Raw genomic sequence first — 18355 nt, forward strand, 5'->3', positions numbered from 1 at the left:
ACAAAAGACAAAAAACCAAAATCAAGTAAAAAAAAGCCCCCCAAACAAACAAACAAACAAAAAAAAAACAAACCACAAACTGAAATAAAAGTAAGGCTAGGTGAACACTACAAAGCCAAAAAAACTTATGACAGAAAATATCAGACATTGTGATTTACAGTCAAAATTCCATTAGTGTACTAAACGGCCCAAATTGCCCAGATAGAAATAAGATTTCTGTAAAAATCTGCCATTGTTTCCATAATAACAAATATAAAAGTATATTCAAACAAAAATACACATAAAATTAATGAAAGCACTATTCAGCAGACTGAGCAGAAATTACACTGAACATACTTTCTTTCCTAGACATTCAGAGAGATATTTTCTTGTGAGGTGTCATCAGTCTTGTTTCTTTCTTACCAATCTGAATCTGATGAATACTTTCAATGACAAGAGCACATTCAGGAGGGAAACAAATGGAGTATTCAGTTTCCAGTGACAAAGTGAGTATCAGAGTAACAGAAAAAAATTGATCAAGTCTGTGATACCACCAGTCATACCACTTGCAAATTTTCACATAGCTTAAAATAAAAGATGATAGTCACAGAAGGTATGACAGGTGAGCTTTTTTATATTGGTTTTCTAGAGAGCAGCAGGCAACAAGAAGGATCAGTAATAAAGGAAAAATGGGCATGAGATAGTTTGCCCTCTCTCGCTGGATTTTTCTCTTTTCCCTGTCCTCTCATCTTCCCTAGGTGTAAGGTGAATAGGGATTAATAGATCATTAAAATTTTGAAATATATTTAGCACTGGAGCACAAAGCTAGAAGTGCATTGTTGCTTCAAGAACCTTAGATCAAAAGATCAAAAAAGGTGACTCAAAGGAAAACTCCTCAAGTATGTAAAATAAACCTGCAATTACAACTTTAAATATCTCAAGTCATACCTCTATTATGACTCAGCAAAAAGTTACTGATTTTTAATTGGTGGGGAATTATTTTGCACTACACAGATGAAAATCCATCACTGGGTTACATTTTCTAATTCTAAATGAGCTGATAATCATTACTGCTAGAGACCGTTGTGATATTTATCACATCAGAAAAAACAACAACAACAACAAAGAAAACAACAAAAAAAACCCTCTAAATGTTTAAAAAAAGGGGAAAGAAATCCATGGGACCATGATCATGACTCATGTGGACCTTTCTAAATGAGAAAAGAAACAAGAGACCTGTACGCAAATAATTCACAAAGAAACCAAAACTTTAACTATATATGCTTCCTTTCATATTTCAATGCTGAAGTCACAAATCAAATATTGAACTGACAATTTTTCTGTCATTGTCTGCTCAAATCTATGACAAAGAAACCAATTCACTACTTGAGGCTGAGAGCTTAAAGAAAAATATTGTATCTATAATAAATAATGCCCTAATGCACTATTACAATGATTTTAAATTCTTAGCTCTAACTAGGTTAATACAGACATGTGTAGTTTTAAAATTACAATTTAGCTGCAGACTTCAGGTCTTCAGCTGTGTTGCAGAATTATGGTCTCTTTACACAAACTGTAAAGGTATCAATAGACACCTCCCATAAGAGTAACAATGAGAAAGTAAACGGAAAAGGAATAAAGCACATAAAGTTCTATTGAAATTTGTTCTGGAATTTTTTTTAAATAAGGTATCTATCTCTTCAACTATTTACTTCAATGAAAAAGATTACAGCGTTGATATTCATTCTAGCCATACAAACCTCTGACACCCTCATTTCTTGTGCCTTGCATATACTATACTCATCAAGAATGCCCCAAAAAAGACTGATTTTTACAATTTATTTTTAATAGACCAAGAAATATACGTATTTTTGATACGCAGGTGTTATCAGAAACATAATGAGATATACATAGTCGGCTAAGCTGTGTTTTAAGTTATCAAATTTGACACCTAGGAAAAAAAAACCTTTGCAGTAGAGGTTGATTTTGCCCTAGGAAAAATGAACAAGTGATAGGAAAAAAAAGGATTCATATGACTGACCCTGGAGATAAAACAGTGTTTTGCTTAATTCATCTGAAAGTCCTTGCATGAAAAATTCAAGTTACTTGTTTGGACTCAGTATTTTAAAACTTCTGGGTAATCAAAACAAGGCAGAGTTCTAGAAGTTACTTCTTGCCTGTTGAAACTACATTTCAGATGCATTTTTCCCATTTCCTTTTTAAAATATATCTGATGTCATATTTCCCCAGCTGGGAAACAATTCTCATGTGGGATGCCCAGCTATTTTTGAGACAGATGAAGACATAATTCATGTCTTTGGTTAAGGGAAAAATCGATCATTCTGATGAAAACTACTATATGGTTTTCAATAATGTCTTTTGGAAATCCCACAGGAAGGTATTCTTGAAAAGAAATTTATTTTAAATTATGCACAGCAATATTTGCTTTCCAGGTTCAAGTTTTGGCCATAAATTTTGTATGCCAGTATCTTTACAGTATGAACAGATGTATCAACTGAACAGTGAAACTTACAGTTTTTAGTTGTGATAAAGGACTACTTGTCATGAATCTTTGAATACTGTCAGTCACTTAAAGTAAACTGAGTATATGATGCATGGAGAATTAATCCAGAGAGATAAAAATCATAGATAGATTCATTTTCTTTTCATAGGTACAGAGTGAAGTGTTCCTACTAAAAGATGCAGTGAAGGGTAAGAACCTTCACCCTTGAAGACATATTCACAGAAATACATACATACACATTTGTCTGAACTACCATTGCTCACTCATGTTCAAGATTCGCGTTGTTTCTTGGGGTTTTCTCTATTTTGCTTTTGTTTGGTGTGGGAGTGTGGGAGGTTGGGTTGGTGTTTTGTTTCTTTGGTTTTGGTTTTTGGTGGTTATTTTTGGTGGTTTTTTGGGGGTTTTTTTGGTTTTGTTTTTTTTGGGGGGGTTGTTTGTTTGTTTGTTTGGGGTTTTTTTGTTGGTTTTTTTTTGTTTTTTGGTTTTTTTTGGTTTTTTTTGGTTTTTGGTTTTTTTTTTTTTTTTTTTGGTTGTTTTTTTTCCTCTGTTCTACAGGCAGTTCAATTGAACAAGGTCCATGGTTCTAGCAAAGATTACAGCAGTGTTATTGTAAGTAGCCTTCCAACATTCATTTTGTTAGAGATGGGTTCCTCTCATGCATATACAGGGCTCCACTCCTACACCTGCTCACCTGGGACATTCCAATAAGATTCAAAGCAGGATTGCAGGTATTGTATACCCTTTTGTCACAACCCCCAAAACAGAAATGCCATCAAATACACCACATGGCAGCAGCTTCTGCCAGGTCAAGAACAAGTTGGAGCATTCACTGGAAAGAAAGGAAGTGCAATTAAAAGACACTGTACTAAGTTAAGCAGATGTATAGTTAAGCCCATTGGTTCTGAAAGAGAGGATGGGGAAAAAAAAGATATGTTTTAAGAAGATAAAAAAGTAACAACCAAAATGCTATGAGCTTAAATACATGGAAAGATCACAGCAAAACAGTTGCCTGGGTTAAGGAAGGAGAAAATGGTGAGAAATAGAGCATCTTTCTAGTGCAGTGTAGTGAGGAGAGATTAACCGTTCAACCACAGCCTTCATTTCTGCTTGGAAGCAAGGAGCTCTGACAATCTCTAAATTAGGTGATCTCCCTGTTTTTTCCAGGTCACAACTACATTTCAATCCTACACATGTGGGATAATACCTGTTTGGAATGAACTCTATGATATTCAGGTTAGAAATAACTAATTTAATATAATGTGCAAATGGTAGAGCCATTTCTACACTGCCATCTCAGCTCCTCAACCCTCTCTAAATAGGTTGATGCATTTGCATCTTACTCTGTAAATGGTAAACTCAGGCCATTATATCCTTTAAAAACAGACCCTTCTTCCTAATAAACTCTTAAAATACACTCCATTGTCCTCAATGGGAGCCATAACAACAGAAACCTATTTAAGAGTACTATCATAGATATTTTACTGTATTAGAAGGTTGTCAAATCTGATCAACATGAACATGATTATTGACCTATTGACATGCAGTGAATTCTATATAATTTCAGTCCTGATTTGTTCAATAGAATGTCCATATGAGCTCAGGGACATGACTCACTGGGAGAATAAATAAACAAAAGCAACTGTGTATGAAAGGCCTAAACAGCACAAATTCTACAGGTATCTCTATTTTCTACCTCTTAGACCTTTCTGAGATAACCAGAGCTCTCTTACAAAATCCCTCAAAATTTCACCTGCACAATGTTCTGCACATAAGAGAACCAAGAGAATACACTTGGTGGGCTTGTGATTTTTTTTTAAAAGCTGTTCACTTCAACTGACAATTTTCTTCTCAAATTAGAACATATAAATAGAATATATACATAGAATTATAATAAATTGAAATCTAATTAATTATCTTTTCACCGTTTAATAAATGATTACTTAATTTAAAAATTAAAATGCCCCTTTGTAGGCAAATGCTAGGAAAATGTTAAAATTTTTCATATCCACTTTAAAGGCATACACTTTTCTAATTAATTTTTTATTTTCTAATTAATTTTTTCAGCTTTCAAATAGTTATGATACACAGTAAGGACATCTTCTGGCTTTCTTTAATAGACATATCAATATATGCTGCATTAAGAATTATTATAATGGGTTCTATGTCTCCCATTTCAGCTGTTAACCAGCCATATTTTACCACATGGACTAGCAACCTGGCTTCAAATGTGTATTTCAAAAATTTATTTTAAAACTAATCATTTTTAAGGCAGCATAAAATGACCATAAAATATCCCTAAGTATTTCCTCCTTAGCAGCTATATAAAGGGAATGACTATCTTCTTTAGTCGCAAAAATCTATAGGTATTATAAAAAAAAAAACAAAGAAGGAAAGGATTCTACATGGCATTAGTGACTGGGAATATCTTTTAGTTCAGTTACTGTTTCTGAATAATTTAAGTTAAACAGCAATTCTGTACTGGTTACTATTAATACAAATTGAAAATGCAGAGATACCTGAATTAATTGTGTTTAGCTTGCAAGGAACAAACACTACAATTGTCATTCTTGTGAAATTTGTACAAATTTTGGCTTTTTAAAAATAAACTGGAAAATAACTGAAAAATCCCAATTCACATTTTCTCTTTCTTCTCACCAGTGCAGGAGTCAAGGGAGCTTGTAATACATGCACTGACTGTGGGAAGGACCCTGCAGTATCGCAGTGTCCGAATGGTGAACCACAATCCAAACTATGTGCTGCCCAAAAAGCTCTTTGGCTGTCATCACCTCCTCTGACAGTTCTTCAGCTCCAGGGAGGGAGCAGGACACTGTGGGGCGCAGCCAGCAGCTCTGTCTTGCAAGCAGACTGAACATTCCTGACCCCCCCCCCTTGCCAGAAATGGGGTGCATTCAGCAGGCAATTACCCTGATTGACTGGTATTATCTATAAAGGTTACTGCAAGGGTGAACCCACCTTATTGGGTCTATAGCCAAGTCCCCCAGGAACATTACCATAGAAGCCAGGCAAACACTTACATAAAGAAGAAAACGTTATCATCCAGTTCAGGGAAATTTATCTCAGTCTATGTTCTACATTTCCCTGGTTTATCTCCCAGGGAAAGCATCACCACCACACAATTACTCTCCTGGCATAGGCACAGAAGAAAGGCAGCTCAGCTTGCATAGCCTTAAAAAGGGGCTAGGAACGATGAAGCAAGAAACTTTACACTCATTACACTTCCTATTTACTCTCTAGGGGAATGGATTATTCTTTCTATGAAAGTGATTATGCCTAGACCATAAAGCAGGAAATTAAAAACCAGAATACTCAGTGTCTTGCTTGCATTTCAGTAATTGCCTTCTCTACAAACGCGCTGTTCTTTTTCAACAGTTAGTATTCTATTATTAGGACACCATGGATAATAATGCCTTTTAATTGACTCTATCTATTATTTGTATTTCCCTGCAGTTGCACAGAATTCAAAAGAGAGAAAAAAAAAAACCTTGAGTTTTTGTCAGTGATGTTTATGGATGTATGCTTTATCTGCAGTGACACATACTTTTCTCAAACAAATAATTTAACTTGAAATTTTTCCTTACAAAATATTACATAACTGAAGACAATTTATCCACCTAATGTTAAAATATGCATAATTTCATGTAAACAAAAAGGTTTACAGGAAATGAGATCCATCATAATTTACCATTTGGAACACTAACTGTTTTGTAAAGATTATATTAGGTGCTCTGTACAGCAAAACACAGACAATAGCCTTGTAAATTACATATCAAAGAAGAAAAAAATTAACAGCACTGTGGCTTGCATATATGAGAGTGATTAAAAGCTTTTTTATTGACATGTTCACTTGTATAACACTTCATTTTAGAATTTAGGTATCTTACCTTCTTATTTATGTAACTTACCTTCACTTCTATCCACATATGCAAACCAGAACTACATTACCAAGGTATACCCTCACCACTCTCAAAGAAAATGCCTTTACACCCTCTAATTTTAAGTGCAAAAAAAAAAGGGCTAGTAGCTCAGGTTCTGACTCTGTGCAGATAAAAGACTGCACTGTCATAGAGACAGACTATCCATGAGCCAACATCCCAATGGAATTAGGGAGGAATAACAGTACTGCAAGTCTCACCCAGGAACGAACTGACAGCTAGCACAACACATTCCCTCAGTGGCACAGGGCTGTGCAGCCCTCTGCTCTGATAAAGCAGGAGAACTCGTCTACTACAGCAATGCCAAGCAAGGAGCACTCCCAGATTCTTCACTTCAAAATGCAACCAAACAGCATGTCTGGGTTTTTTTGCCCTGTAGATTGAATAGTGATGGAGCTGTTCAGCACATGCCAAGGACTTATTGACCATAGCTGGTCATCATGATCTGGTAGGGAAGACTGCAGAGCAAAGAACTCTCAAGCAAACATGGAATTGGCCGCACTCATGGGCTTCATATGGGAGGACACAAATTCACCAATTTATACATGAGGCATTTTCCAAGAGTAACATTCCAAAAAGGGAAAAAAATAAAAGGCAATGTTTGTGTTTCTGTTTCCCTTCCTCTAGAACTGGGGATTTTCTCCTACCTCTTACTTTGATCTTCTTGATGGTAGTAGACATCAAGATGGTAGTGGACAGAAGACATAAATACAGAGGTTTCATTACAGAATTCACAGACTTTGTGCCAGTAAAAGAAGGTGGACTTTCCTTTCTCCTCAAGGTCTTATTTCCCCTTAAGTTACTTAATGAATATCCTCCCCTCACTCCTTAAGAGACAGAAAACATGTATTTGGTTCATGTATCTCTAAAATGCAATAAAAAAGTGTCCTACTTTCAGCTAATCTACTTCAAAATTGCCACTCAACCTGTACTGGTGGGCTTATTTGCCATAATTAGCTAACTGACACAACTATGTAGGGCCTAGAAAATGTACTTTAAAATACCTCTTTGGACAACAGACATTAAAGTAGAATAAAAGAAAGCAAAATATGTCACTTCCCATTTCCACAAGGTTATTAATTAAAAAAAGTCAAACTGTAAAACATCATCATTGATAGGAAAACCATATGCCTTGTAGACAGAGTCCTGTTAAAACAAAATAAAAATAAATTAATAATCCAGTCAGTAAAGATAAGTGTTTTCAACCAACACTGCCAAGTACCCATCTAACTCATCATTTCTCCCTTCCCACACAAAAAGTCAGTGATCGAGAGGTGCAAAAAAACTCTTGAATTCTCTTCTGGCTTGAGGTGAAAGAAAAAGTTGCTTGGGTTTTTTGCAGGGCAAGAAAGTCATCTGTGTTCCTCCCATTAAAACCGCAGGCTAATGAAGTAGGAGTTTTCTTCAGTTGCCTGGGTACGTCTGCTTTTACAATAATTTTATATTAGAAATAATAATGGCTCAACATCAGAGAGACACATAATATATGCTTTTGTACCATTGGGAACAAGCAGAACAACAAGGAGAGGACACCTAGTGGTGGTCTCTGAAAATGAGGGCTGGTAGCCTGGGAGCAACAGATGAAATCTTTAATGCAGGACCTGATTTGGCAAAGCTCTCACACACTTAATTTTTGATCACTTTAGTAAGTCTTAGCATTCCAGCAAGCTTCTATTTATGTGCTTTTCTGAACCTGCATTACTGTGATTATCAGAAATAAACCAGCAAATTTGGAATATGGTATGTCAGTGTGATATGCTCAGGAGTGTGATTTGTTAAACACCAGAGCTTTATCAGCAACTAGAGTGGACATCAATACTTAGGTAAGTTCATGAAACACAAAAGGTTTGGCAAATTCAAAACCAGATTTCAGTACAACTCAAACCAAAATAAGACATGGCTGCAATTCAAAATTTTTTGCACATTTTGCCATGTGATTTTTTGCAGAATGTAACTTTGATTATATAACTTGCAATAAGCATTGATTCTCATTAAAAATTATTCTAGTTCTACATAATCAGACATCCCAGAACAAAAAAGACTTAGGGCACATTTTGGAAAAACCACTCCTACTGACTTGTAGATTTAATAGGTCTTGTCTGTGTTTAGAATAGCTGTAAGCAAAGTTGTTGAAGTCTGGCTTTTATGCAGGTTTTGAAAAATATTTTTATTTTAAAGAACCAGTAAATTAGTATAATAGGCAAATGTAAAGCATATTATTTAGCATGAATGTATCTATTTTAATTGTTTGTATTTTTAATTGTTCACTGATCAATGAGCATATTTAACTAAGAATAATCTAGTTGTGTGTAAGTCTATGCAAAAAAATATTAAAAAGTCAGAAGTTTAGGTAGTCTCATAAAACTTAAAGGAAATAAGAATTAGGTCCACGACCTCTTGTTTAGTACTTTTAGGAATGTAAATTTAAAAAAATCCAAACCAAGCGCCTGTCAGAACTTACTGCAAAATTACAATCACCAATTTAAATATAATTTTTTTCCTTGCATATAATTTAAGTAAATATATGATCTATTTTCAATATCGGAGTCTAAAGGACTGTAATATTACAATTTGTAGCTAAAAAGCAGTTTCAGGGAAGTGTGAATTTGCATATCCAGTAAATTATTTCCTGCCCACACATCTCCTGTCCCTTTCTTGAAGTGTTTCTTCCCATTTCCACTCACCCATTCATTTGGGTAAGTAATTAACATCAGACTGATATGAATATATCAATCCGTTTTCATATATATTCCATCACAAGCTATAGCTGTTCCATAACACTTAATGAGGAGAAAGCTTCGGGAACGCATACATTATTTACATCAATATTACTTTAGGTGACTGCTGGCAACTTGATCTTAATTTAAATTACTTAAATTATGTTGAAATAGATAAAGAAAAGGAACCATGTTTCACCAGTGTCATGTAAGAATCTTTTAAATATTTTCTCATCTTAAGGTTCAGGATACCAACAACCTGAATTCCACATATGTGATATGAAGAAAAGCTCTTTATATATGTAAAGAAAAGCTCAAACAATGTCAGCCTGCCTTTTTTATTTGAGGATGTAGAAATACAGGGACAACTGCCTTATTGTACTATTTGGATTGTTCATACATCAGTTATCCATGAATAACAGTTATCCAAGTATTCTCTTGGCACATTGTGAAGATTGAGTTTGCTGGCTAGCCTGTCAGTATTTTTGACATAATGCTTATTATTCTGGAATCAAATACATATATTTCAGATTTATCTGCACCACATTTAAAACCAACATGTCAGCTCATACACAAAAACTATGAAATCCTTTTAACCACATACAAACAGGCCCCAGTTCTGTGCCATAAAAATCAGTTAACAGTTGTTCCTTATTGTCCATGTGCAAAAATACACATACAGAGAACATTAAAACCAGCAGCAGTCTTGCTGACTACCCCATGGGATGATCCAGTTTTTGTTTCCCAGTAATTCAGCAAATGTCATCCCAAATCAATTGTTTTGTCTGTTTGTTTTAAAGCATTAAGATATTGTAACACACATTTTCCAAGGAGCCATATATGAAAATCCATTACCTTCTGCATTTCTCCTCCGCTTAAAATGCTAAACAAAAATAAAAACAAAGAAACAAATAAAAAAGCCTACCTTTTTTCTTTCATACATTTCATTTTGGGATTTATCAAAACGTGATTCAGACTATGTATTTCTCTCTGTCCTTGCATGTGAGAATTTTTTTCAAATCAGCCAACTAACATTTGCTGCTTTATTACAGGCTCAAAATAACCCCCAAAAAGGAAAAAAAACCCTCTACCTTTAGATCCTCTTTTACCTTCCTATGAACATATTTCACAGATTTTACTAGTGGAATTAAAGGTAAAGTTGCAATCAAGCAGCTATTAGCTAACAGCAACTACTGCTGATTTGGACCACATACTCTGGTCACTTTTAGTCCCACTTAGTGTGGTAATTAAACTATTTTCATTTATAATAACTGATTTCTGTTTGATAACTGAAGGAAAGGAGGGAAAAAAGGAATTTATTTCTCTGCCTAGTAGGCCTTTACAGTGGCAAGTGACTGAAAATCAGTCACTTGAAAATCAAGCTGCCAGAAAATAATGTCATTGAATTCATTTCAGAAGGTTGTCTCTCTGTGAAGCACAGAGGAAACAAAAGCACAGCTTTATGGTGGAATTGCAAAATATGTTTAATCATTTGCCTTAGTTGAATTGAGTAAAAAAACTACAGTGCTCTATTTCTGTGCAAAAAGATCTTTTCAGTGCTTTGCAGAGAGGCAAAGTAGCTTTACCAAATAGAGTAATAAAAAATAATGATCTATTCCAGGGGCTTTTTGAGAGACTACTATAAATTTTTTAGATATTTTTGATATTTAGCATCATCCAGCATCATGCCATTTTAAATTATAATCTGATTTTATTTGAGATGGTTCTGCTTTTAGGTTCCTCTTAAACCAGAAAGTGCATATTATACTAGAGAAAACCAGCAGAAAGAGCACCAAAAATAGTACCAAATTGTCCTTCAATATTAATTTAATTAAATGAATCTTTATCACATAGGTAAATAAATTTATGGAAATCAATTTTAATACTACTTCCATGATAATGCTCTACAAAATAATTCTCCTTATGCTCACTGCAAGAAAGGTTTAGAAAACAGCAGTTATTTTTCCTATGGCTTTAGCACTTCTGTTTAAAACACATGATGACATTCAGAACTACAGAAATGAGGACAGGCAAGAAACAAAATGGTGGTATGTGCCAATGCATTAAACATTTCCTAGCCATAAGTATGCCAAAGTGCGGAATGCCATAATTTTCTGGAAAAGTCACTATGCCAAATTGTAAGGCAGCATAACATCATGCCTGGAAACAGTGGAGTTGACAGTTTAGAAGGCAGTGACTCAAAATTTGAACTGCCCATTTTTTGTAAAGAAGGCCAGTATTTATGATATTCAGCCTACATACAGCCTTCAAACAATAAGCATTCTAGGAAATCTACTCAATGGAGATGGTTCCAATTTCTTCTAAAATAGAAAAATACAAACAAGTTTAAGTTCTCTGTGACTACAAGAGCATTAAAAAATTTAAGTGTTAGTCATCAAATTCTAGTGCAGGTTTAGGTGCTTGTCAAAATTTCTAGTATTTCTTTCTCGTGCCTTATTCTGATATTTTGGACATTTTGTAACATCTTTAGGAGTTCATCCATGCAAATCATACCAACGCCAAAGATATTTTGGTCTCTGCCATTAGCATAGAGAAGATGGTTACTCTGTGCTGGTTTTGTCCAAAAAGGTATTGCTAGTAGTATGTGCTTGTAATTACACCAGGTAGTGAGGGAAAACTGTATTACATTCTTCTTGTGGTGCAGCTCTTCAGAGAGATTGACTAGTGTTGGGTAGCAATAAGATCTTAGTGAATATGTCATAACCACATAAATCTTACCTCTTCCCACTGGTGTATGTATCTAATCAGTCTTGAAAGGCGCAATAAACGTAACAGGCTGAGAATTTTTGTAAATCTCACAATACGAAGCGCTCTTGCAGTCTTGTAAACCTCTGAATCCATTCCTTTTTCTACAATGAGAAAGATATAATCCACTGGTATTGATGAGATGAAGTCAACCACAAACCAGCTTTTTAAGTAATTCATCTTGATGATTTTAGGGTCCAGTATTATTTCAGAGCTGTCTTCATTCACAGTCCCAGTTCTAAAATTCATTATCAAGTCCAATAGAAAAACAGTGTCTGATGCCACATTGAAAATAATCCATGGAGTTGTTGTTTGCTCTGTGAAGAATGTGATTCCGACTGGTATAATGACAAGGTTTCCAACCATCATTATAAGCATGATTAAGTCCCAGTAAAACCTAAGAAAAGAGGAAGAAAGAGAATGGTTGATGTAATGTGATAAAATATTACAAGATAGTCCCTATCATGCCGCAAACTTCAGCACCAGATTTTATTATTATAAAGATTGCTTTAACTCATTCAGCACATTCATAGTCAGTAAAACCACTGTAATTAAGACATTTCATTATGTGCCTTTCTTCTCAAAAACATGCATGTAGAACAAACGTAGTACTATGGCCTATCAGTCCATGGTATATCACCCACTGAAAGGTGGGCATGTGAGGCACTGAGCAGACTTATCCAGACTCCTGTCAAAACCTCTTTGAGCTTTTATATAGATAAAAATGATGTCTTGTGCCAATCAGAAGTGCTTTAGCAAGGCAAGAGTTTTCCTAAGGTTTCTGTCCAAATGGAAAGCCAAATACCTAATGGATATATTAAATGTCAGTATCTCTTTTCAAATGTACTGATACCACTACAGTGCTGGAATAAAATTACAGGAAGAGGAAAAAAACACTGAAGTAAAAATAGAAACAATAATTAGATAACATAAAAACCTTCATCTACTTAACTGAACTTTCATGCATTTTTACAACCTCATATTCTATATTCTTTCAAAGCTAGCTAAGAAATGTTAGAAAAAATAGCTGCAATTTGCAGAGTAATAGAAAGGGGTACTGCATTTCACCATTTTTGCTCTGGAAATATCTAAAGGCGCCCCTCTAACACTGTTAGAATACTAACCATGCTTGATACAGTGTGGTAGAGGGATGGACTCATAGCTCTAGTATCTGTGATGGAAATGCTGAGTAAATGCACCCATTACACAGAATTTCTATCCTGATGGAAGATTTCCAGGGGACAGCCATATATTCCAGATTTTAAGCAAATTATGATAAATCCTAAATGTTAAATAGTCAAAAAAACCTATTCTTAAGCAGTAAAAGAACTCAAACGGATACTCAAAAAAGTCTGAACCCAATACATAATCTCTTACTCTCCTCAAGAACAAGATCTGGTCAACTAAAACTGATTTGGAGAGGTACCAAAACTAACCAGCAACCTTGGATTCATCATAGTTTCTAGAAGATTAGAGGCAGCAGTGGCTCCACAACTATCTCTCTGCTCTGTCCTTCTGTCACAATGGGGCCTGTTGCAGGGGACATATCATGGACACACCATCAGCACAACACTTCAACACTGACTTGCAGGCCACTTCCATCACATTAATACCAGCCTCCTGACATGCAACACACCCTCATCTTGGAAAAGGTTTATGGCAATCAGCAAAAATAATAGTTTAACTGGCCATAAAACATTTCAGAATCATGAGCCTTGCATGGAGAATATCAATTACAGAGATTTCAGAGATTGCTTCTTGTATTATCCAATGATCATAAAATCACAGATTGGTTTGGGCTGAAAGGGACATTAAAGATCAACCACTCCTGTGCCATAGGCAGGGACATCTTTCACTAGACCAGGCTCCTCAAGCTCCACACAGCCTGGCTTTAAACACTTCCAGAGATGGGGCATCCACAAATATTCTCTGGGCAAACTGTGCAGAGCCTCACCAACTTCACAATAAAAATCTTTTTGTAATATCTAATCTAAAACTAATAAACCTGAAGCCATTCCACCTCGTCCTGTCACTACATGCCCTTGAAAATAGTCTCTATCCATCTTTCTTGTAAGCACCCTTCAGGTACTAAAAGGACATACTTAAGTCACACTGAAACCTTTCTTTCTCCAGGCTGAACAATCACAAAAATCTAGCTTTTATAAATTCCCTTTTTTTCATGTCTACCTTGGAAGCAAATACTCCTAAATTTACACAATACTCATCAGAGAATATCAATTATTATCTGTAACTGTAAAACATAATAAAGGAAAAGCAGCATAGGATTGAGAATAGCATGAGAATTCCCAGTTTCAAAATATTTTATTCTATGAGACACCTGGAGAGATTAAATTATCATTTGAGATAAGAGAGCAGTTGGCAATGTACCTCTAATTGGTTCTCAGAAATTCTACAAAACAGACTATAAAAATTATTCCCTTTGTACTACAATGTGATTTGTGTTTTACACATTTTCAGTCTTGCAGTAAATGTGAACAGTAACTGCTAAAAATGTTCAGTTTAATTCAGGATGTATGTATTTTTGTTCAGCATATGATAGTATTCACCATATCTGGCAAAAATTTCCCAATTTCTCCTGTCCTTTTTAATTCCTGTAATACTTTTCCTAGATTCCTTTCCAGTAATCTGGAATTCCTTTTCAGTAATCTGGAATTATCACAAAGAACCACTAAATTCAATACATCACTGCCACTGTGATCTACAAGTAAAATTACCACGAAGACTTCTAAAATGCTATCAATCAAAGTATTTCACAAAAGTGAAATATTATTCTCTGGGAGAATAAACATCTTGAGGAATCCTTAAAACTAGCAGAAAACAAATAGGAAATAATTACAAGAGGTGTCCTTGTATCTGTAGCTCAATACTAAGCAAAGCATTGCTAACTTAATTTGACCTTTACATTTCTCTAGCACAGTTATGCAAACAAAGGCAAACCAAAGCCAAACAACCAGCCACCCAGCTAGCTCAGGAGATAATACAGGACCAGGTGTTTTTAACCTACGGTAATCCGCACTTTAAAGGATCACCATGTATTGTGATTATGCAAAACTCACTGGTGTTCCTGATGCTGAATGTCAGCAAAAGTGGTAGCATCAGGGCTACAATAATATTGGCTGCTAAGGATTTTTGTGTTTTAGCCCACAATACAATATAAGCTGATTAGTTAAGAAGAAAAATCTTTATTATATTTCATTTAGAAATGACTCAGACATTTTCTTTTAGGAAAATGTTTCCAAATGCTATTCGGTTGGCCATGTTTTATTTTATTCCAGGTGAGAAAAACTAGGTACAACTGCCTGTATTGCCCTTCCATGACCTGTGCAGAAAAAGCAATACAATGACTTCCTTGCCTATGGTTGAGAACATCCTATTATTAATGTAAAAAAGAGGAAGCTGTAAAGCCTCACAACACAGTGCAAAGAGCTGCCATTGGCACTCTGAGATAGCCCTTTGTTTCAAACTACTTTTAGGATTTTTTTCCATACTTCCCCTACCCCAGTGAGGATGGTTATGAATCTACAATTTACAATCTCAAGAGCTCCATATTTATGAAAGTTATTATAAAATATTGATGAAGAGCATAGAAGAGGTAGGCTTATGACTCAAAATTTTTGAGAATCAGGAAAAAAACCAGGAGTTTTAGGGTAATTAGATCTTCCAAAACACAAAACGCGAAGCAAGAACTGATCTTAGCCCCACAGCAAAGAGCTTATTGCTCTTATTAGCTGAAGCTAACTCAGTGATGCTACTACCAGATGCCATTAACAGAGGGTGCAGAGGGCATCACTGCACTGCACTGAACTATTCCTGAAGCTTTTTAAATGCTTCTAAATGTCTCAGAGGCATAATACCTGTAGGCAAAAAAAAAAAAAAAAAAAAAAAAGCCTTCAAGTATTAAATATAAACCCCAATCCTGAGGCACATTTTTTCAAAATTTAACAAAAACTATTTTATGGAGAAATATTTTTTTAAAACTCCAACATACTAAATACTACAATGGAATCCTCAAAGTGGATTCATGGGCTTCTTTTCACTCATAATTTATTTACTATATATTTTAAATTACTATATATTTTAAATTACAGTAACAGCAGTGTTTTTTCAACTCTGGAATACGGTGCTGCAGTGTTGGTGTTTTCTTCACTGCCACAGGCTGTCCCGGATAGGATGAACAGCCTGCTCAAAATGAGTGCCTATCCAAGCAGTGAGAAAGAGTTACTTAGCATTAATTAATCACTGTTTGTATTAAGCTTAATAACATAAGATGCTATGAATTTTAACAGGCATTTTATTTTCCAACTTATATCTCAAACCCAGAGAAAACTGAATCTTAAGGAAAGAAATTTCATTTCTGAATTAATTAGCTGCATAATTTGCTGTGCATACAAATTCATATTTGCTTGCCTTATTATTTCCTTTTTCTGCCCATCAACAACAGAGTCCCAATTTCCTTGAATCAGCGTAGTTTGAGATTATCCTTACGGCACACCCAGACTGCACCAGCAGAAGTTGCCAGTGGCCTCACAAACTGCACAGCAGAGCTAGCAGAGTCTCTCAGGCACTGAGTGGTGTGAATAGATGCTGCAGGGCAGTCAGGCCTTTGCTTAAGTTTACATTTTCTTAGTTTCAAGAAAGACTGTAAAAATTCTGATCTTTTATTAAAAAGGAGTAAATCATATCACTAAAACTTCAGGAAATTCAGTCTAAACACTGAAAATAAATACTCATCCACATTACAAACTGGAAGGCCATTGGAAAAGATACTAGCTCAGATTGCTTGTAAAGTACCTCTGAAGCAAAACCTAATGCATCACTGACTAGATTTTCCGATCTCAGATGCAACACGATTTCACTATACAGATTCAGAGAATCAAGACCAGTAAAAAAATTTCACATGCTTTCCTAGAAAACTTGATTCTTCTTTAGCTAAAAGTTATGATTAACTACCAGAGGCTCAGTGAAATGAACACTGACTTTCCTTTTTGCTTTGTTTGGTTCTGGTTTGGTTTTTTTTAATCTCACCCTCAAACACAGCTTTATTTCCTTTGCTTTCATAGATCACTGGTTCACCTAACAGAGAAATCAATGTCCTATAAAAACAGAACAATTTTAGCAGAAACAACAGTAATTTTAAATTTCAAGTTAGTGAACACTAAACTTGGTATTATTCATATTAGCATTTCATTCTCAAAGGACATGTTATTTTCCTCTGGTTGTGCAACTCTATTATTCTCCTAAGAGGTAACAAAGCTAGATGCCTGAAAACATCTGCAAAACACAGATAATTACTGGTATGTGTTGAAGAACAGGAGAATGAAGATAGGAGTGTTTTCTTCAGAGGACCCAATTCTTTTAATGATTGCACAGGTGTCTGTGCCTGAAAACTTTCTGAAAAATCACCACTTTTTTTTTTACAACCTTAAAATGAGGGTATCCTCTTCCGCCCAGTTATCCATTTTCATTCTGCCCATCTGTTTCTCTCTTACAAATACGCACATCAAGAAGAAAACAAGCTTCTCTGGGAAAAAGGCATACAAATAAAATAATAAATTCATTTTATTTTAGCAAGAAATACAGCATTCAACATTCTCCATAGAGCAAACTGTTTAAATGTTGCAAATCCATACTTGATTGCTTCAGTGATTTTGGGTCAGCAGCAATTTCTTTTCGTTTTAATATTTCCAAACTTAGAATTTACTGTATTCTATCTCTGTGACCATAATACAAAGGCACTAAAATTACTAGTGGAGTGCCATTATTTTGTGATGGCCTGTTTTGCAGGAGCAAACAGGTCACCTCTACAGCTGTGTCATCCTTCTGCATGGATAAAGCTTTCCTCATCTGCATGTAACTCATTTTGCAAAGCTTTAGGAAGACAAAACTCTGGGGTTAGTATTTTGGTTTGCTTTTAAAGAATAAACTGTTCTCCTGAAATTATCAATTTAGATTTTTTAGGCTACTTTTTTTCCACCTTGACAACTTGAAGCTTATATTAAGTAAATACAAGCAAGGAAATGCTGCAAGGCTGAAATAAAATCTCTTTTGTGGCTCACCTCTCTTGATTGCAAAGCACGCACTATAGTAGAATTCTAAGTGTGTCCTATACACCCAGTGGTGATGCTGAAGAGCAGAAATATGACTAAGTGACACTTTCTCAGGTGAAAATTTCATCAGCATTTGCTATTCTTTTTTAATTCATACCACTAGCTTAATGAACATTCATTGACTTAGCAAAATAACCTGCTAGAGCAGCAGCAGAAAGACTTTCTCTACCTGTCTGAGACTGGTCAGTCTGGGATGAGGCAGAGGCTGATGTTCTGAAAACTGTGTTTCCCTGGTTGAAATACAAGCAGTGCTAGACTTGGGAATCTTCCAGCTAAATGGCTTCATTC

At 35.2% G+C, this 18355-nt stretch overlaps 1 protein-coding gene across 1 annotated transcript in view; it reads right to left on the reverse strand.

The window, feature by feature from the left end:
- HCN1 (hyperpolarization activated cyclic nucleotide gated potassium channel 1) overlaps positions 1-18355 on the reverse strand; it is a 191712-nt gene that overhangs the window by 156084 nt on the left and 17273 nt on the right. The window contains exon 2 of the mRNA XM_021553855.4: positions 11913-12336. Within this exon, the coding sequence (XP_021409530.1) occupies positions 11913-12336 (424 nt within the window). The remainder of the gene's footprint in view (positions 1-11912; positions 12337-18355) is intronic.

The sequence above is a fragment of the Lonchura striata genome, chromosome Z (genome assembly GCF_050655825.1).
Source record: "Lonchura striata isolate lonStrDom1 chromosome Z, ASM5065582v1, whole genome shotgun sequence".
Lineage (NCBI taxonomy): Eukaryota > Metazoa > Chordata > Aves > Passeriformes > Estrildidae > Lonchura > Lonchura striata.